At 45.1% G+C, this 25,055-nt stretch overlaps 1 protein-coding gene across 1 annotated transcript; it reads left to right on the top strand.

Annotated features, from left to right (window-relative positions):
* The first annotated feature begins 4,119 nt into the window (after positions 1-4,119).
* On the top strand, positions 4,120-23,936 carry LRRC8C (leucine rich repeat containing 8 VRAC subunit C). The gene is made up of 3 exons (XM_074906537.1): positions 4,120-4,228; positions 19,181-19,322; positions 21,485-23,936. The coding sequence occupies exons 2-3, from the start codon at positions 19,185-19,187 to the stop codon at positions 23,753-23,755; spliced, it is 2,409 nt and encodes an 802-aa protein (XP_074762638.1). The 5' UTR covers positions 4,120-4,228; positions 19,181-19,184; the 3' UTR covers positions 23,756-23,936.
* The last annotated feature ends 1,119 nt before the right edge of the window (positions 23,937-25,055 follow it).

Below are 25,055 nucleotides of genomic sequence, written 5' to 3' on the forward strand. Positions count from 1 at the left end.
AACCTATAAATTTGGTTACAAACAGACTGACTCTGCAAGCATATCACAGTCTGGCTTGTATGAGGGGCAGAAAGCTGTTGCAAAAAACAGGTATGAGAGAACACCAAGCACTTGAATTAAGCCATCTCTCTGTGAGTGCTTGGATGAGGGCATGAGATGGTGCCCATGTAGAAAAAAGCATGTATGCCTGTCAGACCAGCTACAGCATTTCACTAGAGATCAGAGGAGGCAGAGAGCTGGGGGGAAAGGCTGCGAGGCAGGACCTGGGGCAGCCTCAGCTACCCCCTGAGGATGGCAAGCCTCGTGATTAGCTCTCATCCTTCCCCAGAAGTGCTGGTCCTTGCTACCACTTGTTTATTCAATCACACCCCTAAAGGTGCATTGGTAGTAATAAAAGCCCTTGTTATTTTGAAAGTAGCATTTAGTAATTACAAAGTGCTTGTTCTGAGCTCTGGCTGCCGGGCTCCATCCCTTCTGCCTCATGTGAGCTACCCCCACTCATTGCATCACATCTAAAATTAGATAAGATGCTGCATACTGTGAAGCACACGGCTCAGTGGCTCAGAGCTGCGATAGCCATGCCAAGCATAGCTGTGTAGCTCCCCAGTTAGGAAGATGTTTTCAGATGGATTGCTGAAGAAAACCTGATGATGATCAGAAGTGTAACAGAGGTAACGCATCATTCAAATCCAGGAGCTCTGGTTCAGCCAAAGGTCAGAAAATGGGAGTTAGTTCTATTTCTTTTGGCATGTCTTTAGCTCTCCATTTTCTCAACAATATGAGGTACGTGGGGACAGCTGTCAATAGCTTCTCTACAGAGAACTAGTTGGGACAAATTCTTCCCTGATGTAAATGAACTGCTTTCATTGTAATCATACCAGTGATGAAAGTGGATCCTCTTAGGAACAACAAAAGAGCTCCCAAGACTAAACATCCTTTCAGTGTTTTTCTTCTGATTAAAGCAGGTTTTAGTCCATAGAAAATGCTGCAGGCTTAAGAAAGTATTCTCCACCTTGCTCTGAAGCTTTACGTCTCCTGCCCAGAGTTGGCCCATAGCATCCATGCAATTTATTTTAAAAGTTTATATTTCCAGTGTGCTGCAATTATTTACACATCTGGTGCACTTAAAATTAATATTTCAAAAAACACTAATCTGGGGGGAGAGGGGTTAAAATGTAAAAGCAAACTAAGGGAAAAGAAACTTTGACAGAAACTTCAAGCAGCTAAGAAGCGCTAGAACTGTCAAATCATGCGTTTTGGATTTGAGCTGAATCGAGTCATAGAAGCAGTTTTTCAGTACTTTGTCTGAAACCAATTTAGCCTTTCTGTGTTAGCAGATTATGCAGTTTTCAACAGTTGTTAGAGAGATGACTGATGAAAAGCATTCTCATTGTGGGTGTGTTTCCAAGTATAGACAAAGCCCTTGCACTCAAACCCCTATTTTCTCGCACGGATCTCTCCTAAAGCTGAGAGGGGATGTGGTCTGTCAAGCTCTGCACAGCACCATCCCCTCAGCCCCAGCTTCAGGGCTGCTCTTGGGACTCCAGACTTTTGGGTATGGGATGGCTTTGATTTTTTTCAGGATGCATCCTCAAATTATCAAGGGATTGGAGAGAAAAAGAAACAAGCAAAATCCCTGAGCAGGAATCAGTAGAAGGTGGGGGCTGTATCCTGGCAGGTGCTATGCTGGTGCTCAGCAAGTACTTCAGGATTGGGCATCTTGAACCTGGATCACGTCCAGGAATTGGCCCATGGGTACATGAGCGGAGGATAACTGTCACATAAGCGCCCACAGTGAGACCTGTCCTTGTGTCCAACTGTGTTTGGAGGCTTGTCTGTGGTAGTTTTAAGTCGGGTGCAAACCAGCATTGCTCTTGGTTCCGTTGTAGTGTGAGTGCTGCAAGGTAGCACTCAGTAGTGGCAGCAACACTTCTGGAATTTGGAATTCTGAATGACAGGATAGGACAGTTGACAGTAAAGGCAAATGCACAAAGTTTGCAGTAATGGTGTTTCTTAGGTGACCTGTCCCACATTCCTCTGGAGTCAATGAAAAACAAAGAGGCAACCTGAAATCAGAGGATGTGAAAAACTTGCAGTCATACAGATCGTTGAATCCTGTTTCTGTTGCGAATCATTTTGGTAGAAACAATATTTTAAGTAAAATAAATACCCCCCAATTGCTTCAGACTTCACCTGCCTAGACGGTCGTAAAGAAAATAATGCAGGAACTCACAAATAAATTACAGTTTTCTACAGGCAGCAAAGTGGAGCAAAGTTATCTGGAGCCCTAATTGTGTGTTTATCAGATGTGAATTTTTGCATCTTCTTCCACCAGAAGTTCTCATACCAGAACTGCACTAAGCCTCCATCCCCAAACCCATCAGCTATGATTATCCATGGACCATGTTTTCTATTGCAGTATCGCTGACCTTGCCTGTAATTATTCTTCACAGGGGAAGCTTAGCTCAGTCCTCCAAGTACAGCAGCAACTCTGAACAAAAATAACCCAAAAGTCCACAACAGGAAACGTTAACAATGGCAGGATTACTGGCCACTGTGTCACCGTAAAATAAACGAGCAACTGAGAGGGAGTTCAGGGAAAAGCAGCACCATGATTAGGTAACGGGAGGGACTGGCTTATGAGAAAAGATTAAATGAGCTAAGCGATGACGAAAGGGTGAACAGAACAACTTCCTGCAAATATTTGAAAGAAGAAACCATCCAGGACAGGGAGGGATTCTCTAAGCTGCTGCCAGGAGTTAAGAGTAATGGAAAGAAACCAATAAAAAGAAAATGAATGCAGCAGTCACCATAACTGTTTCTTTAGTTCAAAGAAGAAACTCAGTGCTTTTGTCCATATGGAAACCTTGCTCATTTACCCTGTTTTATTCCTCAGCCATATCCTGCAAAGCATGAGGCTAATGCTTAAAATTACGTAATGGTGCAATATTGCTGAAATCTTTTAGGCTGGCGGCTCTGAAGGCCTGTGAAGGAGCTATGCCAGCAACCTCTTCCAGCTCCTGCCAGATTCAGGCCCTCATTTCTTGAGGTGCCTCAGAAAGCCTTGAGGCTTCAGCTGAGGAAAGCAGCTCTGCAGAGTGAAGCACTTAAGCCAACGCTTCAGTCAAAGGATGAGCCGAACTCCCACAGCTATAAACCACACCAGTGGGTCCCAAATGAGGAACCCGAGTCTGCCCTCAGCAGTCCCTGAAGAACTATGGGTCAGAAAGTACGGCAATTACCCATTGCTATCCTTCAGTCCACATCCCAATCCAGTTAATGTTTTTGCAGTAAAACAGCTATGATGCCTCGTGTTGTATTTGTTTCCACTAACTCTCCCCCCCAGTGGGCTTATGTATTTTTATTTCTTTGTGTATGTATCTCTACTGTCCCTAAGGGGATACACACACTATCCCTAAGGTTAGGGGCAAGTCACTAGAGGACAAGTACCTCCCTCTGATGCAGAATTTGTCCCATCTCTTCGTTCTGCTAGAGATTGAAATCTTTCTTGGAATTGTTGGACAAAAGTCCCTTCAAACGTGTGGTTTCGTTCAGCGGCAGTTTTCAGTCTGCGCTTTTTGAACTGCTGGGCCAGAAGTTTGTGTTTCCAATTGTCACTCTTTGAGAGGCTTTTCTATTGTTAATGCACTCCCGGGCGCTTTCCAGCCCGCTCTCTTTAGAGCCTTTCCAGGGCGCTGTGCGCCGAGGCCGAGGTCTCTCCGTGGCAGCTCCTGCGGTCAGCGCCCCGCCGCGGCGCGGGGCCGGCCACTCGCGGCTCCCCTCCGCCCGGAGCGCTGCCCGCCGCACCGACCGGCGCTGATGCCGCCGTTGTTCAGCCGGTCCCCGCCTCGCAGCTCTGCCTGACGGCCCCCCCGCAGGCCGCGGCTACCGGTTACCGGTGGCGGGCGGCGGGCGGAGCGCTGTCGCCGTCTCTCTCGCCCGCCCGGAGCGCCACCGCCAGCGGGGACCGCCCGCCCCGGCCCCACCGGCGCCCCCCCGGCCGCCGCCTGCGTCAGACCGGAGACGTGGCCCCGCGGCGGCGGGGGGCGGAGCGGCGGCGGGCGGAGCGCGGCTGCAGGCGGCCCCGCCCCGCCCCGCCCGGCGCGGCCCGGCCCGGCCCGGCCCTGCCCGCCGCGCTCAGCCCCGCACCGCACCGCGGCATGATCGCGCTCCCGCCCGGCCGCCGCCGCCCGTGACCCCGCGCCCCCCCCGCCCGGACGCGCACCAGGTAGGCGCTGCCGCGCCCGGGCCGCCCCTCCCCGGGGCCGCCGCTGCCCGCGCCGCGCCGGGGACGGGGCATCGCCGCGGGCAGGGGGCTCCGGGGGGGCCGCGCGGGGACGGAGCCGCCGCGGGGGCCCGGCGCCGCGCCCCCGCGGGGAGGAGAGACCCGGCCCGGCCCGGCCCGGCCCGCTCGGCCCGCCGGCGGCATCGGCGGTGCCGCCCCCGTCCCTGGGCAGCGCCGGGGGAGCCAAACTTTATCTGGGATCGCCGCTGTCCGCTCCCCCGCGGAGGGGCGCGGGAAGCGGCTGCAGGAGCCCTCCCCGCCCCATCCCTCCTCACCCCACCCCATCCCACCTCACCCCGTCCCCTGCCGCGCTGGGACCCCCCCCGCCCTCCCCGGTGCCGGGCCGCGGCGCTCGGGCGGCCCGGGGGGTGCCCCGCGGGGCGGCGGCCCGGAGCCAAGCGGGGCTTCCCGGGAGCGGGGTCGGCGGGGAGCGGGGCGAGGCGGAACAGTCACCGCAGTCACCGTGGAGACGGGCGGCTCGAGGGAAGCACTTGGCGGTGTTTTCTCCGAAAAAAAGAACCCCAAACCGACCCGCGTTACGGCGAGGCTGCGAGCAGGACGGGGAGGCGGCGGTTCAGCCGCGCTCCCACCGCGCACGCCGGCGGGCAGAGAGGGTGCGGGGAGCGCGGAGCCTCCGCGGGGCTGCGCGGCGCCTCCGTGCCCCAGAGGGTCCTGGCGGGTCCCTACCGCCGGGTCGCGGGCAGAGCGCAGCCCCCCCGGAGGCGTTGATGACTCTGTTTTCGAAGAGATTTAAAAAAAACCCAAAAACAAACAAACCAAACCAAAAAAACCCAATCCTGATTTTGAATCGGTTTAAAACCAGCTCTGCCTTGTCGCAGTGTGATGGGCGGTTTTGTTCATTATTCACGAAATGCAGTTTGTCCAGTTCACTGGAAAGAGTTGACCAAGCAAAATGAGAAGCTTATGAAAGACTGCTGAATGTATCCTACTAGATTAGGATGAAAATGTTTAAAAGGCAGGAATTCTATTGCACAGTTAAGTATGTGAGTTATGGCTTGCATTTTTAATTTTTTTTTTACTTTTGGAATAAGTACTTCCTGCGAGGAGACTCAGTATTATGAGCAGCACTGTTTGAAGACACACATGTTTGCTCCCATAGAGCACTGCAGACTTGAATGATGCTGTAAAAAACTGGACAGACAGAAAGGTGCTTTGCAAGGTAGTGGAGAAAAAGATGGCAACGCTGGAAATAAATAATAAACCAAAAATATCTCCCTTCCTAATTCAACCAAGTAGAAGATTTCACCTCCCCCTGCTGTATTAGACCTGCTTTTACTTTTCTTTTTGGCACAGTGCAAGCAGTCAGGAGGGTAGCACTCACTCCCCTGGGCTCACTCTCCTGGAAATGCCCGTTTGCCCCTGTGGTGGTGCAGATCAGCACTGAGAGTTAGGCTGAGCACAGTTCCGAGCTGATCCCTAATTTTAACCTGGCCTTGGATTCCTGCTGTCTTGCAAGTGCCTGTGCCCAGGGGCTGCCAGCGAGGCACAGCAGCCTGGTGCTGAGCACCTGTGGTTTCTGAATCATTTCCTTTTCCAGTTGCATTCAGAGTTTGCTAAATGTGTGGGAGCCGTGATGCTGTTTTCTTCCAGTCTCAATACTAACAGGCCCCGCCAGAGGTTTTACTGTAATAAAACTTTCTGTGAGGTTTTTGTTACTGTTTACTCTTGTAAGCAGTTTTAGAAAGAAACTTTCTGATGGAAAGCCTAAAAATCTAGCTACTTTGTATGCCCGGTGTTGGGAAAAGCCTGGACTGCTTGTCAGTGAAGAACAAAATCAGGGACTGATGAATTCTTCACACAAGTTCTTTGGCTCAGAGCTTGGTGCTATCTTGCAATCAGTTCCTGTACTAGTTCAAGTTGATTTCCTGAGGCAGCCGCATCCCACCTCGATATCTGTTTTTTGAGGCCCACAATAAGGGGCTCAGACTGGGAGGGGGGCAGCATCCGGGCTGCGCAATAGAGAGGGTTAAACAATATTCAGGTGGCCTCAGTGCCACAGTGAGAACACAGTAAGACCCCAAAATAATGAATTGGGTCAGAGTGCTGGGAGGAGCAGTTCCCCTGATTGTCCATTGACCTCTCTTGCAACTGATTGAAGTGGCCTGTATTCACCACCAGAAAGGCACAGCCCAGCCCAAGCCTTTTTGAATGCTGTGGGAAGTAAAAAAAAAAAAAATTCAATTATTGTCCAAACAATTCACAATAACAGGAGCTACAGTTTAATTTTACAGGATTTTTTCCTCTTTGAGAAAATTTAGTGAAAATATATTGTCTGCATTGTCACAGAGCTGTGAAAGGCAGGGGAGGGGCTATATATTAAAGCAAACCCTGAAAATGAAACAATTTACCTCAGAAAAAAAAAAAAAAAAAAAAAAAACACCAAAAAGAGAACCCCAAAATACTGCTCTTAAAACCTTACTTAGTAAAGCAAAGAAGCCATTCTCCTTCCAGAATGATTTGACAGAAGAATGTTAACAAGTGTTGGATTTCACATGCTCAACATACTGGAAACTTTACTCTCTTCTTCATCCTTTAGCTGTTTGCCCAGGGATCTTGTGTGACAAAACTCTGATGCAATTTCAAGCTCTAGTGCGATGACTTTTGTTGGGATTTGCGTTTCTAAGATCTCTTTCCCTCTAGGAAGATACTAGGTTTGATTCACCTTCTTGGGCGTGTATGACTATGCCATTTGCTCCATTGCTTTCACTCATAGCACAGGATAGGCATCATCGTCTTCCCATCCCCAGGCAGACAAAGCATCTTAGACTTGTCTTTAAACCTGACGGACCCTGGATCAGCTTTCCTGTACTGTATTCATTTTACATTTTAGTGCCTGACACAAACAGCTAATCAGACACACCATAAACTTTACAACTGTATCATCCAGAGAGCCATAGACTTGGACCAGGATGATTTTTTTGGCATTTTTCCCAGTATGGAGTTTGTGTCCAGTCTGTTTCTATCTCCCATAGAGCACTGATTAACAATCTAGTGTTTGATCAGGTCAGTTTTTTAAAAGGTAGGATAGTGCTGTGTATGTGCTTTGCACATTTTCCATTTGTTTGGGAGAATTCTGCATTAAGATACAGTACATGTTTTTTCTTGGTTTTAAAAGTAAAACAAAGGCCTTCCCTAAAGTGCAGAATGGCACTGTTCCCTATGGAAAGTTGCTAATTCTGCTGTCACGGCAAGTGTACAAAGTTCCACTGAATTTGAACCAGCATATGTAAAAACACTTGGTCTTGTAGAGTAGCATTAAAAATCCATTTCTCTTTCTGTCAGAGTAAACTTTAACTTTTCCATTGACTTTCATGTGAGCAGCATCCAGCCTTTTACACCAACTTAAAATCCTGGGCTCAACTATGATCTGCTGAAAATGGAGACGCTAGCTCATGTCTCCCTTCAGTGGCAATAGAACATAGTGATTTTGTCTTGATGGGAATCCAAAATTCAAGAAGATAGCAATAAGACTGCTGAAGTGCTTAGAACATCTCCAATTTTATTTACTCATCACTGAAACCAAGGTGAGAGCTTGGATTAATTGCTTGCTCTGGAGCATATGTTGAGGTAGAGCACAGGTCAAGCCCTGCCCTGAGTGTGCAGTGGTGTAAGATCCTGATAATACGTGTGATTTACAGCAGAATGCAACAGCTCAGAAGTGGAGGCTGCTGTCAGAAAGCAGGTTTGGTGTTCTGTTAGAAATCTCCTTTTCCAGTTGATACGAGTCCTGATGAGCTCTCTCAGGGGGAGGTAGTTTTCATGCTAGCTTACAGAGCAAGATGGGTGTTCACAGACAATACTATTGGAAAAGCCCTTTGTTAAGTGTAATATGATTAAAAAGAGTATTTGCTCTTTGCCATCATTTACCCAGACAACATAATTTCGAAGACCTGCACACCTGCTATAGTGTGGTCAGACCACCCCCACCCAGCAACTGCTTTGATCTCACAGAGTTTAGGCTTGATGGAAACAGCTTTTCTTTTTGTTTTATGATGCAGGAACAGAATTTTTGGTGGAAAAAGTTTAGAGCTAATCCAGCTTTAGTGGGGCATGGGATGGATGCTGCACTGAAAAAGTCCAATAGAGAATTGAGGCAGATAGTTCTGGTTTTCCACATCTCTGAAGTTTATGATATTTAAAAGTCATCTTATGTGAATAGCAGTTCTGATTCTGCAGCTGTTCATGTTTGTCTTCGAGTATGTATATATCACATCTATTTTATGTGCTTGAATCTGTGTTAGTCTTTTTTATCCTTTCAGGAGTATGGATGAGACTATGAGCTTTATTTTTATCGTCAGGGATTTTTGTCACAAAGGATGGTTTGGGGGGAAGAAAATTCATCAGCTGTATTTCAGAATACCTGTCTGTTTATCCAGGCATTTTGAGATCCATGTTTTATGAGACTATCGCAAAGTTTAGAAAGCTCTCTTGTGTAGCATGCAAGTGGGAGCAGAAAAGATCCTTTCACAAATTGTGAAAACAGGCATTTCTTTAATGTTTTTGGCTCAATCACTGCATAAAAACTTTTTAACTAACTTTTCAGATGGTTGAGCTGCTTAAGACTCAGAATGGACTCTTTGTGCTTCCTGTCCCAATTAGGAATTAATTTTTAATTATATCAGCTGAACATTTTTTTATTATGAGCACTTGTATTAGCCTGAGGCCCCTGACCGTTCCTTTGACAATGAATGGCACTGGTTTGTGTAATATTGTCTGTCCTATGACATTCTACAGCATTGTTTCTGTCTTCATATCTGAGTATGTTAAATAAGTGTTTGTGGAAAACCTGATACAACTTTGATTAAAACTTGATGTGTGTTTACTTTTCTCAATTATTTAGACGTATTTCAGGAGTACTAAAATACCACTTACTAGATAGTTTCTTGCTCAGTGCTTTGCTTTGCTGTTAAAGGTTTTCACTCGCATTAAGAACATTTTGCAGCTCTGGAAAGAGGGCTGGCAGCTTGAGTGATAGCCCTGATAAACTAAGAATGTTACTCCCAGAGCTGAGAAATGGTCAGTATTGCCTTTGAAGTAGTCTTTGACATGGAAATGCGTAGAGTGTACTTTTCTTTAGATTTGAACAAATAGCTCAGCAAAGCCAAATCTCCACACAGGCCTATGTGCTTGGTACAGAAAGAACTCCTGTTGATTTCACTGAGACTTTATCTGGCAGAATCTGGCCCTGACCTTTTTTTTTGTCTTTAGTTCAACCAAGTCGAAGTCAAAGAGCGGCTGATAATAGGAAGTCTTTTTGGTGTGTAATACATGAAAAAGTACTATGACTCACTTGAAACAAAAACAACAAGGTTATTGTCTGGGATCTATCGCCAAAGCATACTTACTGTATGTAGCTGGAGATTGCAGCATATATTTTGAAATGCAGTTTACTAAAGTTACTTCCTGTTTGCATCCTTCATGTCTCCTCTTTACGTCCCTTGTATCTCCTTCAAATCCTGGATTCAGGCCTTTGAGCTTCCGCTGCTGCAGTGGATGGTACTGACAGTCCCGGCAGCAGAGCAGGGGATTCACTGCTGCCCTGAATCTGCCACGCTCCCTCCTGGCTGTTAGGCAGAGAGGCAGCTGAAACCTAAATGTACACTGGATGCTTCCAGTGTGGGCCTCTGTAACTCAGAGGGAAAAGAATGGAAAAGGTCTAGGTGTTCAGCAAGTTTCCGGAAGTTACACCTTTTTCAATTTTCTTGAGCAACTAAATCCCCAGTGATTTGTTGGAGTCTTGGCCACAGTCATGTACCTGCAGAGCTGGGACACTGGGGAAGCTCAGTTGTGGCAGTTGGCATAATGGAGGGCAGTTTTCTAGTACCTGGGTTGTGACTGTCCAGGAGTTCAGGTGGCACAGCCTAGCCTTCTCCAGTCAGCACATCTGGAAATGAAAGCCCATTTCTACGCTGAATGACTGTCACACAGGGGACAGCCCAGTCATGGCCAGCCTGCTTCCATCCACATCAGTCTGGTGTAGCCCCTGTGAAAACTGCACGGGTCTTGTAGTACCACCAAATTGTGGGCGTTGGAGTAATGTCTTCTGTGGGGTGATTGTGTTTTGTCTGCTCTCAAGATTGCAAACCAGTACCAACTATGACACGTAATTTTGGTAATGTGGAGTGTCAAATCAAATTAACTCCCGTGGCTTTGCAGGAAGGTTTTGACATGCTATCAATTTAGACTCCACCATTGCAGAGAACTGGAAAAAGCAGTATGTTATGATTTTGTAGTATTATTCATTCATATTTCCCACCAAAGGTAGCAAAGAGCTACCTTTCTGTTTTGCAGCCGGAGAAGCAGCAGCGTGGTGGGTCAATGTGGCATGCCCAAAGCAGGAGCACAGGGAGCCTGTGGCCAGGTCCCACTGGGGACTCCTGACTCATGCTCTGTTGTCCCTCCCAGCCACATTTCCTCTCGAGCCTCAGCCCAAGAACATGAATTTGTTTGAGAATACGGTAAACACATGGACTTTTAAAAGTAATTGTTTGGATGCAAATGGTTTGTTTTCAATGGCCTTCCAGTTCTTTAGCGTGGGATTTATGTTTAAGCAACAGCATCATTTGTTTGTATTTCTTACTTCAGAATGATGGCACTTCTTCCTATGAAAATCTCCCTTATAGCCAATGGAGCAAAAAGTAGCCAGTCATGTTTCAAGAAGTGGCAACATGTGATATTTTTTTGCTATACCCCTAAACAGCCAGCATTCAAAGTAGTTTTTCCAACCAAAAATTTTTGACAGTTTATTTATTTATTAAATTTTATATTACAGGAAACACCAATGGCTGTAAAACTTAGCAAGGAAACGGATCTCCTGAAATGCCTCAAATACAGGGAGAAGTTAGTAGCAGAGGTATTATCGTATGTTGCTCAGGTACTGACCAAGCACCTACACTTGCCAAAATGCTGGCCGTTTTGTCAGTGGAACATAGAACAAGATAATTAACGAAACTGAATGTCAAGGTAGTTCAGTCATTATTTCACTGTGTGTACAATGTGTGACAGAATACACAGATAAGGATGGAACACCAACCTCTCGGGAATTAGGAGCTTCTAATTCTAGCCCTTATCATCTTATTTCCCCCTTCGTCTCACCTCACTTTTCCAGATTTGGTGCCTTGTCCCTGGGTTCACTTTTAGTCCTCTCCTCGTTAGGTGATGAAGTGAAGCAAGTTTGTTATCTGTGATCTGTGGTGCCAGCATGGGCAGTGCCAGGAGCTGTGAGGGGCTCCTGGACATGTGCTGGAGATGAAATGTTCAGCTGCTGAGATCAAAAGACACATGCAAACCCACAGTTTCCAAAGGTTTATAAATTAGGCAGCTGTGGGCAGCTGTTCACACTTCAGTAAAAACTGCGTCCCTGATACACCAGCCAAGTTTTGGGGCATGGGAAATCTGGAAAGTTTAAAATAAAAAGAACATAAGTTTTGTAGTGTGCACAGTTCAATTGCTGTTCCCCTAACATTGCTTGTTTCTAGCAATGGTTTGAACAATTCCTGGCTAGATCATAATTTAAATTTTGTTTTAAATTGGACAGGTTTTTCCTTATGGTCATTTTGGGGACCCAATCCCACCCAAAAATACAAGTTTGGCAAAGTTATAATCAACAGAAAATATGACTGATGATGGTAGCCATTTTCATGCCAGGCTGTGCCTATAGGTCCCAGCTAGAGGAGACTGTGGCCCTGAGCCCTTGGGGTTCTGCACAGTCCAGTGAATTTGTTTAAATTGGGTGTTTTTAAGAACACCATGAACCTGACTGCAAAACTCCCTTATCCCTGCATATTTAACTGCCTCGGTGTGCAGTTCTCAGTCAGCCAAAATAAGGATGCAAAATTCTGCTTTTCAGTGCAGCCTCAGGCCCTTTGCTGAGGAGCACTTTAGCTGAACTTCAGCTCCTGGCCCAAGGTGTCCAAGGCCAGACAGCACGGAACCACCTGAAAAGCAACTTTATGGTATTTGTGCAGTGTAACAAATGTTTACTACAGAGAACAGCGGGCTGTGGTGTTCAGGGTGAGAAGTGCCATGTCCTGTGTAAAGCAAAACCCACTGGAGTGCAGCCCACACACACGTGGCCTGCAGCACTTGGGCTCTGCTGAGTCCCTGCTATCAGGTCACAAGCTCGCTGTGTGTTAAATATGTGCTGTGCTCTGTTCCTTTAATGAAGATGAATATGCAATAAATCATGTATGGGAACCAACCCAGAGACCTACTTGCAGCACTATTCCCAAAAGGCATTTCATAATTTATCCTAACACATGCGCTAAGTTTAAAACAGCCCGGAAGGCGGGTTTTGCCTTGCCCAGTACTTTCTCCTTTCAGTAGATCTCTGATGTGAAAGACCAGGCAGTCCTAGTCTGAATTGTCTCTTGAGGACATCTCAACCTTGACCCTTCCCAGTGTAATCAGAAGGGCTGCGGTTGTGGCCCTGCGGCCACGAGCCCAAGGCCCCCCGCTCCAAGGGGAAAGTGCCTTCCCTTGGGGGTGGTGGTGGTGTGTCAGGGAGGGCCATGTCCATAGCATTTGGGACTCGCTTGGACACTGTGCCTCTGTCAGGACGTGGTGGTGCTGATCCTGCGTCTGAGGGTTGATTAGATGTCAGGGAAATGTGGATAAATGTCAGCTGGCTAATCGTTTAAACATCTTTTCTAGTCAGTTTTAAAAAACCTCACCAACATTTTATGCTTCCTAGTTGTAAACGTCACTATTTCTGCAACATTGTCCCTCCCTTCCTGCTACATTCCTCCTCCTTTTCCCCTCTGGTGTGTTTTTCATACCCTGCCACTACCAAACCAATAAATTCTGGATGTTAACTGCCTGTCTAGCACCCAGGGGGCCTGATTCTGCTGTGCAGCTGTAGTAGTTCCCCTAAAACAAGCGGCAGATGACAGCAGTTGCTTCAATGCGTAACAACATGATTGAGTAACCACTACTGGAAGAATAAAATAGCAGAGGGCTTGACTTCTGGTGAGTAGCACCTGTAGCTTGGCAAACACAGCTCTGGCAAGTCCCCCTCTCCCACCTACAGCACATGAAGCAGCAGTGATGCTGCTTCTCTGTTGCATGAGGGTCAGCAAAGCGCAGGGACAGGCCTTTGGGCAAGGAGGACATAATGGGGCCACAGGCTGGCTGGTGTTAACGGATAACATCGAGCATTGCCTGTGGAAGGGCACAGACCAGTCGGCAGCTTTCCCAGCAGCACAGTGCGGGGGGCAGCCCGGTGGCCGTCTTGCATGGCAGGGGGCGGTGGTGGGAGCTGCTGGGGGTCTGCCTCTGTCAGGAATGCGAGCTAGTGGACCTGCCACAGGTGAGATAAGGGCAGGGCCTCCCAGTTATTTCTGTTTCACTCAGTGTGCTTTTTTTAACTGCAGTGTCTCTATGAGCTGTGCCTTGAAAGCTGAGGTGGGGCGGTTTTCAGCTGTACCGGCGCTCTCCAGCAGCATACCCTCCGGTTCTGCTGAGGGTGGGTGTCAAGCCACACAGTTACACTCCATAAAATGAATGAAGTTCTCTGTGAGAATCTGCTTACAAATAGCAACCGTCACCTAGCAATAACTGGAGCGTGGGACCTGGCAGCTGCTAGAAGCCAAAAGCGTTTTTGTTTGGGGTTGTACCAGAGGGGCACTTCTCTGAGTATTAATATGCTTTTTCTTTATAAAGCGTCTCTCAAGGTGCAAGATGAATACAGCTTGATGAGGGGCTATATCACACACATCTCAGACAGGTTGAGTGTATAAACTTTTATGTCCCCAAGCGTCTGCCCATCTGGCATGGTGGGCCCTGTCTCTGACTGGGGTGCCTCGTGCGCTGCTGCAAGGCAGGTCACACAAGTTCAGTGGACACGAAGCGGCGGGGAGCAGCTCACAGTGCCTACTTGTGAAGCATTAAGCTGAGGCCGGGGCTTGCTCCCGGGGCTTTGCTGGCCGCGCTGTGACAGCTAACACTGCCGAAGAGCCCTGGCAGTGGGTAGTGCCGGCCTGGGCACACTGTGCCATGGCAGGGGAGGGCTGGTCCATTGGGGTGCTGTTGCTGGTGGAGGTAGGGTAGCTGCAGCTACAGCCGGAAACTCTGCTCGTCAGCATCTGTGCCTGTTCGCACAGAGGCCCTGCTGACACAGAGCTGCGGGCAGAGGTTCGGCCGCTCAGCCCCTGGGGCATCGGTCTGCAAAGGCGGTCCCTGCCCAGAAACCCCCCGGGCTGCCCGCCCGGGCGTCTCGGGCGTCTTCTGAGCAGTCAGTGGACAGGAAGTTAATTAATTAAGTTCCTTTATATTCTGCAGTGCATGTCATGTGGATTGCCTGATTTGTAAAACATACTCGTTTTTCTTTTAGCTGCACTGGCAAGAGCTGTCATTACTTCCGAACTGTCCCCACTGCTTTCCTTTATTCCCTCTGATGAAGGCCAATTGCTGAGAAGCTGGTTTGCTCCATGGTGTGGCCATTTCACAATCATCCTTTGATTCAATCTCTTGATTTATTAAGTCTTATTTGTTTCCTATACTCTCCTCTCTGGCTTGGATCTATTTATTCTCCTTAGCTCTTTTAGGTCACATGATGTTGTTGTGTCTCACTCCTGATCACCTATATATGTTAGCTGATTCCTGTAGTTAGTTTTTCTTCCTTGTACCTGGATTTCAGTATTTCATCTTATTATCACATATTCATTTTCACTCATCAAGTTTTCTATACTAACTAGAAATCTTAAAATAATAATAGAAAACCCTACTAATTTCTCTCCCCCCAGTTTTAGAAAGTTTTTGGTTTTATTTGTGGGGGTGTGGTTTTTTGGTTTTTATTTAATCTGCAAACCCTCAGCTCTTTTCTGCAGCACTGCTTAACAGCCAGTACGTTTTTTTAATCCAAGTTCCTCTTTTATTTCCTTCTGGTAGCTCAATAGCAGATGATTTCTCTCATAAACTTTTTATTTTTTCTAGAATATAAGGATTATTAGAAATGCAAGAGAGAAAAAGAGATAACAACTTATGATTTTAATTGAAAAAAATTAGAATTCCGTATTTCGTAAAGAAGGTTAAATAGTATTTAACATAAGTCAGACTCCACATTTCAGCTACGATGTATTGTGCCATTAAACAGCATTTTGAATGTGAGTGAACTACATTAGTAATGCTGTCTTAGTTTTCACCAGCTGAAATGTTGAACTCCTTTTCTTCTATCTCCTTGTTACAAGAGATAAGAATCTATAGTAGGCAGTGTGCTGTCCCAGAGATTGCTGTGATTTGGGCTGCAGCGTGACTTTTTAGCATCCCTGTTTTTATTTGTTTAAATTCATAATTGACTGAATCCATTTATTTTTGTACAGACCTGGTTTGTGCGTGGTTATAAATGAGTCTGGCCAGCAGTGCGGCTTTGGGTGTAGCAATGGGGAAGAGCTAGTCTCTGGCCATGGCCAGGAGGGGCTTTTCAGGATTGCTCTGAGCCACTTGAACCTGCTGTGTCTTTTCTGAGGCCTCAGAGCCACTGCTAATAGATGTCCTTTCAGTCACTGGATAGGCCAGAATGGAAAAGAAGCTAGAGGGAAGAGGGAGACAAATAAAAAGCGATTTCCTGTCATTCTGTTCTGTGTGCAGATACCAGCAGTGCGGGTAAGCCCAAGCTTCTCTGCACTTCTTTACAGCATTTTCTCTTTATTGCTAGGGCAACACAGCGAGAAGCAGTAGGGTTTCTCCAGAGGATGTTAGAAAACGGTTATACCACTTCTTTATGTACAATCTCCGTTTAAAACTTCTTGTGAATGTCTTTTTTCCTGAAGTTAAAAAATATTGTCTGTCATTATTTATTGTCGGTTTATTTACCATTATTATGGGCAGTACTATTGCCATCAAAACAAACACATTTGTTTTCCTTTTTTAACAATAAAAAACCCTCGTAAGTGGCAGACAGATTTTGAGGTCTGGTGTTGGACTGCAACCTTCCATCCTCAGAGTTGGCTTTTCTAGCATGTCTCAGAGAGGCTTTCTGTATGCAGGTCTCCCTCTGCTTGGCCCATTAACCAGAGTAACAGTATGTGCACTCTACTAATGAGGAGTCACATTATGCAAACAGCAGCCTCTAAAGGGAACAAGGGATCAGAGCAGCATGTATTGGTGATGCCAGAAACTATCTGCCTTCATCTAAATTCCTCACACATCACTTAGAAGAAATAAAGCAAATATATAACACAACAAAGAGCCCTAAAATACAGAATGAAACCTATTGAATGCAACTGCCAAATTAATTTCTGGTCTTGAAAGCTGTCCCCGCACAGTAATTTGCAAGATAGTTTCCCATCCCATCTGCTGTCAGGCGCTGCCCCTATTTCACTACTGCCGACTTCATAATGCCATGGCTCAGATCCACGGCATTGCTTAGACGTATAACTGGTGAGGATTGGGTCTTCACATTTTTTGGAGCATGTGAGCATTCATGTTTTCTCAAGAGTCTCCACTGTAGGAAACATGATTCTGGCTTACCTGGCACTCAAATCATCTATACTTTTGGAAACACCTTACTAAAAGGACCTCTAGAGGTTGTGGTATCAGAGTGTGAAAAAGAACTCATAAGCCATTGTTATAGCGGGGGGAGGAGGAGAAGAAAATGTCATGTTTTTAAAGCAATCTGTTGATATGTATTCTTGGGTGTACTGATAGCATTCCAGTCAGCTAACTGGCCTCAAAACCTGAGGTGACAGCAGTATATGTGTTACAAAGCTTTGAGCAGGACTGTTGCATGGCAACCAATTAGCTAACATTTGTATTAGTGTATTCCTTTAAGAATTTTCTGTTTTTCAGTGCTTGATAGAAAAATGACTTTTTTGAGCTTACCAGCAGCTACTGCCAGTCACCTACATTTTATGTAGAAATAAAAAAGATGAGGGTAATTCCTTACCAATGGCAGTGAAATGCATGTGGGTATGAAAGAGAGATCAGTGCATGATATTCTTCAGCTCAGGCGCCACTGGGAGCTGCCAGTGGAGGGTTTCCTCTCCCCGAGTTCACCTGAAGGAGTGCTGGGCATGTAATTAAAGTTGCATGGGGCATCTCTAATTTATGAGATCCATTTTTTCCACCAGTATTCCTAAAAGGAAAGTGAAAGGCAACAAAGGTTTGTCCCAGCAATTACCTGATCTCTGCTGTAGAGGTGTATCTTCCCTGACATGTCTGCTGAGCATTTACAAGACAGGCACTCAAAAATCAGAACTGTGGCTCCTGGCTGCCTGCAATTTGATAATGGATGCTGCATTCCTTTGCCACCACTGCTGCAATTCAGGCCTGTTGGCATGGTCACTGCTGAGCCTCCAACCGGGCTGTGTGAAGTCAGGCTTGCATTGCCATCGTTTTCACTGATGGTCTATTAATTTGCAAGTGCTGCAGAGGGCAGCCTGCCTTCCTCTTGGGGATCGCCAGCCGCGCAAGAGGTGTGTGCGATTTCATCTGGCATTGTAGCATGCATCCTGGAGACAGCTTTTAGAAAAGACAAGAGAGAGGGCTGGGAAAGAGATTCTCCTGCCGGGTCAAGTAGTGCTTAAAGCAACATGGTAGGGTTGCAAGAGGACAGGGGAGCAGGGAACAAGGGTTAAGAAGTTTTTATGCTACTCGCTCAGAAAGCTGCAAAGCACCAGCCTAGCTACTAACCCGGGTTCATTTACAGATATCACCTTGTGCCTTTGGGGACTGCAGTACCTCCTGAGGATCAGCTGGGCAAGCAGAGGCACAGCACTCCCTGAGAAGCTGTCAGAGTGAGCATCTTTCCACGGGAGTGTGGCCACTGTAGTGGGAGTCAGTTATAAATTCATGGGATGGCTGTATGCTTGCGATGAGTTGCAGCTGTTAGGGCCTGAATCCTTCCCGGCTGGATCCCCACTTCTGAATTAATGGAATCCCTTAAGTCCCTGGGCAGTGTATTTGCAAGTGTGTGCTTATCGCTAAGGCTGTGCACAGCTGGATGGCACCAAACCCACACTAACGGGTCCCGGTATGCAGCTGAATCAGGATTATAAGCCCGTCCAGTATTACTGTGATATAAAGTGACTGTGGTGAGCATTTATGACATTAGTTAAAGGACAAATTTGCCTCCCAATTGCCCTTGGGAGTATTTTTGTTACATTCCCATGTGAATTTATCTTTCCATCGTAACTTACTGAGGAGTTTCAGTACCAGTTTGATCTCAGGGTTTCAGTTACACAATATGCTGTAGGCTCTAAAATCAGTTGCTTTGCCTGTACATGCTCATGTGTTGGCTGATTTTTCAGAGGAAGTGATGATGTAAGCCTAGCAATCTGAGGTGAAGATAAAGCCCTTGATCTGCCTGTAGTTTTGGTTAGCTAAAGCACTTCAGCAAGTTGCGCTCAAGACACAGTAGATTTAAAACTGCAGTGAGTGTGCACACAAATATTCTAAAGCGTCCCTGAAACCACTGTGAACAAAATGAAAGTGATTGAAACATGATAGCTAAAAGGGCCTGTGAAATATGAGCGCAGGACAAGCATTTTAGCCCAGGCCTTTGAGATCAAGGCAAACGTGTATAAAGCTGAATGTCTCTACCTACAGAACAGGCTGTTTTTCAGGGATTCAGAAGGCCTTATTGACCCATCAGGTATGGCTGGAGTCAGTGCAGAGAGGGATTTGCCTGCCTGCGTGGACAGGGCCATGGTCCTGCTTTCCCTTCCTCACAGGAGCTGCAGGGGGACAGCATGAGCATCCCTTTTGTGTGGCAGGGTGCCAGAGAGACTGCTTGGGTGGTAGCTGGGAACTTTTTTGCTACATTCTGCGAGTTTCATTTCCAAAGCAGTTTTTTTCAAACCTCACAGAAGTACTTGCTTTCACAGATGGATGGATATGTGCTGCAGGAGACTGAGCACTGGCCTTGCTCTTTTGCAGGACGATGATTCCCGTGACTGAGTTTCGCCAGTTTTCGGAGCAGCAGCCAGCATTCAGGGTGCTGAAGCCCTGGTGGGATGTGTTCACGGACTATCTTTCCGTCGCCATGCTGATGATCGGTGTGTTTGGGTGCACATTACAGGTAAATCAAATGGGACAGAAGCAAGGCAGGTGCTCTCGGGCGTGCTGAAAAAACACCACAAATGAGGAAGGTCCTTGGAAGGACAGTGTCATGTCTTGTTTTATCTCTTGGGTTCACCGTGAACCAAGCAAAACTCTTCTGGTGCCAGGATTATAACTGTTTAGGTAGCAACATCAAATAACACAGACCAGACTTTTAGCAGCTGTAAATCAGCAGAGTTGTGCTAGAGTTGATGGGACAGTGCCAGCTAAGATAAGAGCTGTTGGTTTGGCTTGTGCCTGGATGCCTGTTTTCACCACAGTTTGGCATAACAAAACTTCAACTTATTTGTTACCATTTTTCTGTTTAAAAGTTTGAAAAATGTAATTTTGTAATTTATGTTTTTATTTGGCAAATGTTAATATTCTTTCTGTCGTTATATTTCAGACAGATTTTAAATGAATGTGCCTATTTTATTAACACGACTCACAACTGATATTTTGCCTCTTCCATTCCAAAGCATCTCTGAGGGTGCTTACACATAAACAATTGACATTACTATCAATCATTGTAAGTTACATTTTGCTAAAGAGCCAAAATCTGAAAGGAAATGGGAAGTACTGTTTGGGATGGACTCCACAAAAATAGAAAGCTAAAGTACTAGTTCAAACATGAATCTCATGTTTCTTGGCATGACTTAGAAATGTAGCTAAAGAGACACATTGACAGAGCTCATATTTCAGGGGAATTTGTTCACTCACATGGTCCAAGATTTTCACATACTGTGTCCCGATTTTCACATGCAATCAACTGTAGTTTTGCCTATATTCTCTGGTTTCAAGTATTTTCGGTTGAAAAGAAATTATGTCCATGTTTTAAAATATCTTCATATAGAGTTGAATTTTGCATTAGTAACTACATGTTTGTTTAAGCACACAAAGTAGAACATTTGTTATTTTTAAGTTTACCTGCTTGAGTGGATGAAGCACACTGGAAGACAATATGTGGAAACACTGCAAATAATAGATGGGTTTTTTTAAATTCCAACTTATTACCAGAGGCATGAATCCAGAGTGTAAGTAAGAGTATATATCAGAACAGCATTTACAGACAAAGATTAACTGCAGGAGTTTTTGACCTGTCAACAGTTATGGCACTGATACTGTTCAAAACACATGTGGTCTCATGTCAGCATCTCCCTGCACCAGGGTGGATCATCAAGGAGGATCTGGTTTTGGTACTTCTTGTTGTAGACCCTATATTTAGTGCTTTCAACAGCCATGATGTCAAAGCATAGATCCACACTACAGACACATTCTTAGTCTGGGTTAATTGCAGTTAGTTGTTCAGGGCAAATAAGAGCTCCTTGGTTTATCACATGGTTTAGCATTTTAAATTCAGACTTATAGGGAGCCTTGCAACAAACTCAAACTGTTATCCCAAGTTTAACCAAAGGTGATTGGTCCCAAAAAGTGCTCTGACCTCAGTTTGTCAACATAGATGGTCAGTCCAAATGAAGAAAGTTGCTTTTTTTTTGCATTATAGACAGACTCAAGGACAGAAGGACAGAGCTACTTCTTTCCCCCAGGTGTATGGTATGAGGATTCTATGCATATGTATGAGAAACTGAATTAAAATTATGTCCATGTGCACACGCACATAAATGCCATCCATTCTGTATTAATTCCTATCTGTCTTTATTAAGACTGAAGATTAATAATATCCTGGCATAGATATGCCCACATTAGGCCTTTGTCAGCCATTTTCGGTGTGATAAGACATCACAGTGTAAACGTACATCCACATGAATGCAGTTATGCTGCTTTCAGCCCTTAGCTATCTCTGAACATCGTCTAGCCAAGGTGAATACGCCTGACAAGAAGAGTCTGTCTCTGAGGAGAGCAATGCAGGAGATGCCTAGTCTTTTCTGGAAGCATTACCCATACTTGTCCTCTTACTCAAATTATGGAAAGCTAACCATAGATCAAAAGGGGTGACCTAGTTTCGGCATATAGAACAAGTGTCTTGTTGGGAGTAATAATAATAGCACAGCCTCTGAGGCCAAGTGCCAGGTTGTGGGGAGGAATGCCTGGCAGCTGGAGGAACTCCAAGGACAGCTACCCATTGGTACTGCCTCCATTGTTGGTACATCAGTTTAAAAGATATCTTTTTGTGTGTTTCAGGTCATGCAAGACAAGATAATATGCCTTCCAAAGCGCGTACAGCCTTGCCAGAACCAATCTAATAGTTCAAATGTGTTTAACACAATCCCAGATACAACCCCCCTTCCTCCACCCAAGCCATCCACCCCTCCAGCTACAGTTGAAATGAAAGGACTGAAGACTGATTTGGACCTTCAGCAATACAGCTTTATAAATCAGGTGTGCTATGAACGTGCTCTGCACTGGTATGCCAAGTACTTCCCGTACCTTGTCCTTATACACACACTGGTCTTCATGCTGTGTAGTAACTTTTGGTTCAAATTCCCTGGATCAAGCTCCAAAATTGAACACTTCATTTCAATACTTGGGAAGTGTTTTGATTCTCCCTGGACAACAAGAGCCTTATCCGAAGTGTCAGGGGAAGACTCTGAAGAGAAAGATAACAGGAAGAACAACATAAACAAGTCTAATACTGTCCAGCCAAGCACTGAAGGCACTTTGGTCAAGACACAGTCTTTAAAATCAATCCCTGAGAAGTTAGTTGTGGATAAGGGAACACCTGGGGCATTAGATAAGAAAGAAGGTGAACAAGCCAAAGCACTGTTTGAAAAGGTGAAGAAATTTAGATTGCATGTTGAGGAGGGTGATATACTCTATGTCATGTATGTTCGCCAGACTGTACTTAAGGTAATTAAATTCCTTATAATTATTGCTTACAACACAGCACTTGTCTCAGAAGTTAATTTTACAGTTGTCTGTAATGTTGATATTGAAGACATGACAGGATATAAGAATTTTTGCTGTAATCACACAATGGCACATCTGTTCTCAAAACTTTCTTACTGCTACCTGTGCTTTGTAAGCATCTATGGCCTCACATGCCTTTATACACTATACTGGTTGTTCTACCGTTCACTGAAAGAATATTCTTTTGAATATGTTCGGCAAGAGACAGGAATTGATGATATTCCAGACGTAAAGAATGACTTTGCTTTTATGCTTCATATGATTGATCAGTATGATCCTCTCTATTCCAAGCGGTTTGCTGTCTTCCTATCTGAAGTCAGTGAAAATAAGCTGAAACAGCTGAACCTAAACAACGAGTGGACTGCAGATAAACTGCGACAGAGGCTACAGATGAACTCCCATGGCCATCTGGAGCTACAGCTTTTCATGCTCTCTGGGTTACCAGACACAGTTTTTGAAATTACTGAGCTGCAGTCATTAAAACTTGAAATAATTAATAACGTAATGATACCAGCAACCATTGCACAGTTGGACAATCTCCAGGAGCTCTCATTGCACCAGTGCTCTGTGAAGATCCACAGCGCCGCCTTGGCGTTTCTGAAGGAGAATCTCAAGATCTTGAGTGTCAAGTTTGATGACATCAGAGAACTTCCACACTGGATGTATGGCCTCAGAAATTTGGAAGAGCTCTATTTAATTGGCTCCCTCAGTCATGATATTTCCAAAAACATTACACTGGAGTCTTTTCGGGAACTTAAAAGCCTTAAAGTTCTTTACATAAAAAGTAATTTGTCCAAAATCCCACAGTCTGCAGTCGATGTTTCAAGTCACCTGCAAAAATTGTGCATCCATAATGATGGCACTAAGTTAGTGATGCTCAACAACCTGAAGAAGATGGTCAACCTGACACAGCTGGAATTGGTTCATTGTGATTTAGAGCGCATACCTCATGCAGTCTTCAGCCTTCTCAGTCTTCAGGAATTGGATCTAAAGGAAAACAACCTCAAATCCATTGAAGAAATAGTAAGTTTTCAACACCTGCGAAAACTGACAATCCTAAAGCTGTGGTACAACAGTATAACATACATCCCAGAGCATATAAAGAAACTCACTAGTCTTGAGCGGCTTTCCTTCAGCCATAACAAAATAGAGGTTCTTCCATCCCACCTATTCCTATGCAACAAAATCAGATATTTGGATTTGTCTTACAATGACATTCGCTTTATCCCACCTGAAATAGGAGTTCTGCAGAGTTTACAATACTTCTCCATTACTTGCAACAAAGTGGAGAGCGTGCCAGATGAACTATACTTTTGCAAAAAGCTCAAGACTCTGAAAATTGGGAAAAATAACTTGTCAGTCCTTTCACCTAAAATTGGTAATTTGGTATTCCTCTCCTACTTGGATATTAAAGGCAATCACTTTGAAATCCTTCCACCTGAGCTCGGTGAATGTAGAGCTCTGAAGCGGACTGGCTTCACTGTAGAGGACACCTTGTTTGAAACGTTGCCTTCTGATGTCAGGGAACAAATGAAAGCTGAATAACTAACTTCTCGCTCAGTTTTACAGAAATAACGCTTCTACCAAATATGCTGTAGAAAGTGCATACTCCAAATATGCATTTAATTTGTGATTACTTTTTTCTTTTTCAAACAAATCCTTTCTGTACAAACACATTTGGAGTAAGGAGTACATATATTTTTAAATAAAATTTTCTCATATTTTTTCACTGTTTTAAGATATTTTTAAAGTTTGTTTTGCCCTGTGAACAAGGGTTTCTGTAACTTAATTTTACCGGTAAAAGTAAATGGTTTTATCTGCTGATTTTTTTTTTTCCCCTTTGCCTAATCCCAACAGGGGAACTGTGTTTAAGATGTATGCTTTGGGTTGCATATTTGTAATAGATTATTATATTGTCTTCCTGGTTATTGTTAATCCCTTAGGACATGGTCTTCAACAGGTGGTGCTGCAAGTGTTGAATGCCTTGTTTCCTCTTTTCTTCAGTGGCAGTAGAAGGCGTTCAGCATCTAACAAGATCAGATCTGGATTGACCATCCTTTTTTATTTATGACATGGTTTTCTCAGATGGTCAAAGCAAGTAGAAAAGGTTCTTTATGTATTTTAACGGGTCTAAGGGAGCATGCAGAACTCCTTCAGGGCCTTCTGGCAAGTTCAGTCTATCTGTCCATGCCAAGCAAGAGGCACTGACTGCCCTTTCCTCTAGCGCAGGAAGCGTAGGGTCACAGTTCACAGAGGAGTCAGGACCAAAGCGACTCATGGTGGTTTTCCAAACAGTGCAAAGGGATGTGGCTGCCCATTTCCTGCTAACTTGAATGGAAGGGGTGCAATGAACTCACTGTGTTGGAAATGTCAACCCAGCGAGATGAAACACTATCTCGAAAAATCCCCATCCTCCACTAAACACCCCTTCCTGCAAGGGAAGAAGTGCGCTCTGCCCCAGTCAGTTCACTTCCCCACTGGGATGCTTGGCACCTTGCAGGAATGGGACCCAGAAAAAGTGCAATCATGTTTAGTTTGTAAAGCTTCTGACAAGGAAATAGCATCTAATATGCTCCTTAATTGAGCTTTGGTATCATATAACCAAGGTCAGTACAGGAACATTTGCAGATTTGCAAAAATGAGATTAAATGAATACGTGAACTTCTCAAAAGTCTTAACCTACAAGAGGACAGTGATGAAGGCTATGTTTTCATCTTCCAGCTAGTAATTAAATCAGAAATCGTACAGTTGGAAGTCTGCTTTTTAAAAGAATGTAATAATCTGTAATGATTATGCATCAGGTTGGGACCTTTATACTCTGAAGCCATGTTCAGTTGTTTATTTA

This window comes from Athene noctua, chromosome 5, assembly GCF_965140245.1.
Source record: "Athene noctua chromosome 5, bAthNoc1.hap1.1, whole genome shotgun sequence".
Classification (NCBI taxonomy): domain Eukaryota; kingdom Metazoa; phylum Chordata; class Aves; order Strigiformes; family Strigidae; genus Athene; species Athene noctua.

Excerpts from the sequence above, each read along its gene's own strand:
- LRRC8C (XM_074906537.1), top strand. The coding sequence starts at position 19,185 with ATGATTCCCGTGACTGAGTTTCGCCAGTTTTCGGAGCAGCAGCCAGCA. Across the intron at positions 19,323-21,484 it reads TGTTTGGGTGCACATTACAG|GTCATGCAAGACAAGATAAT; the intron begins GTAAATCAAATG and ends TGTGTGTTTCAG.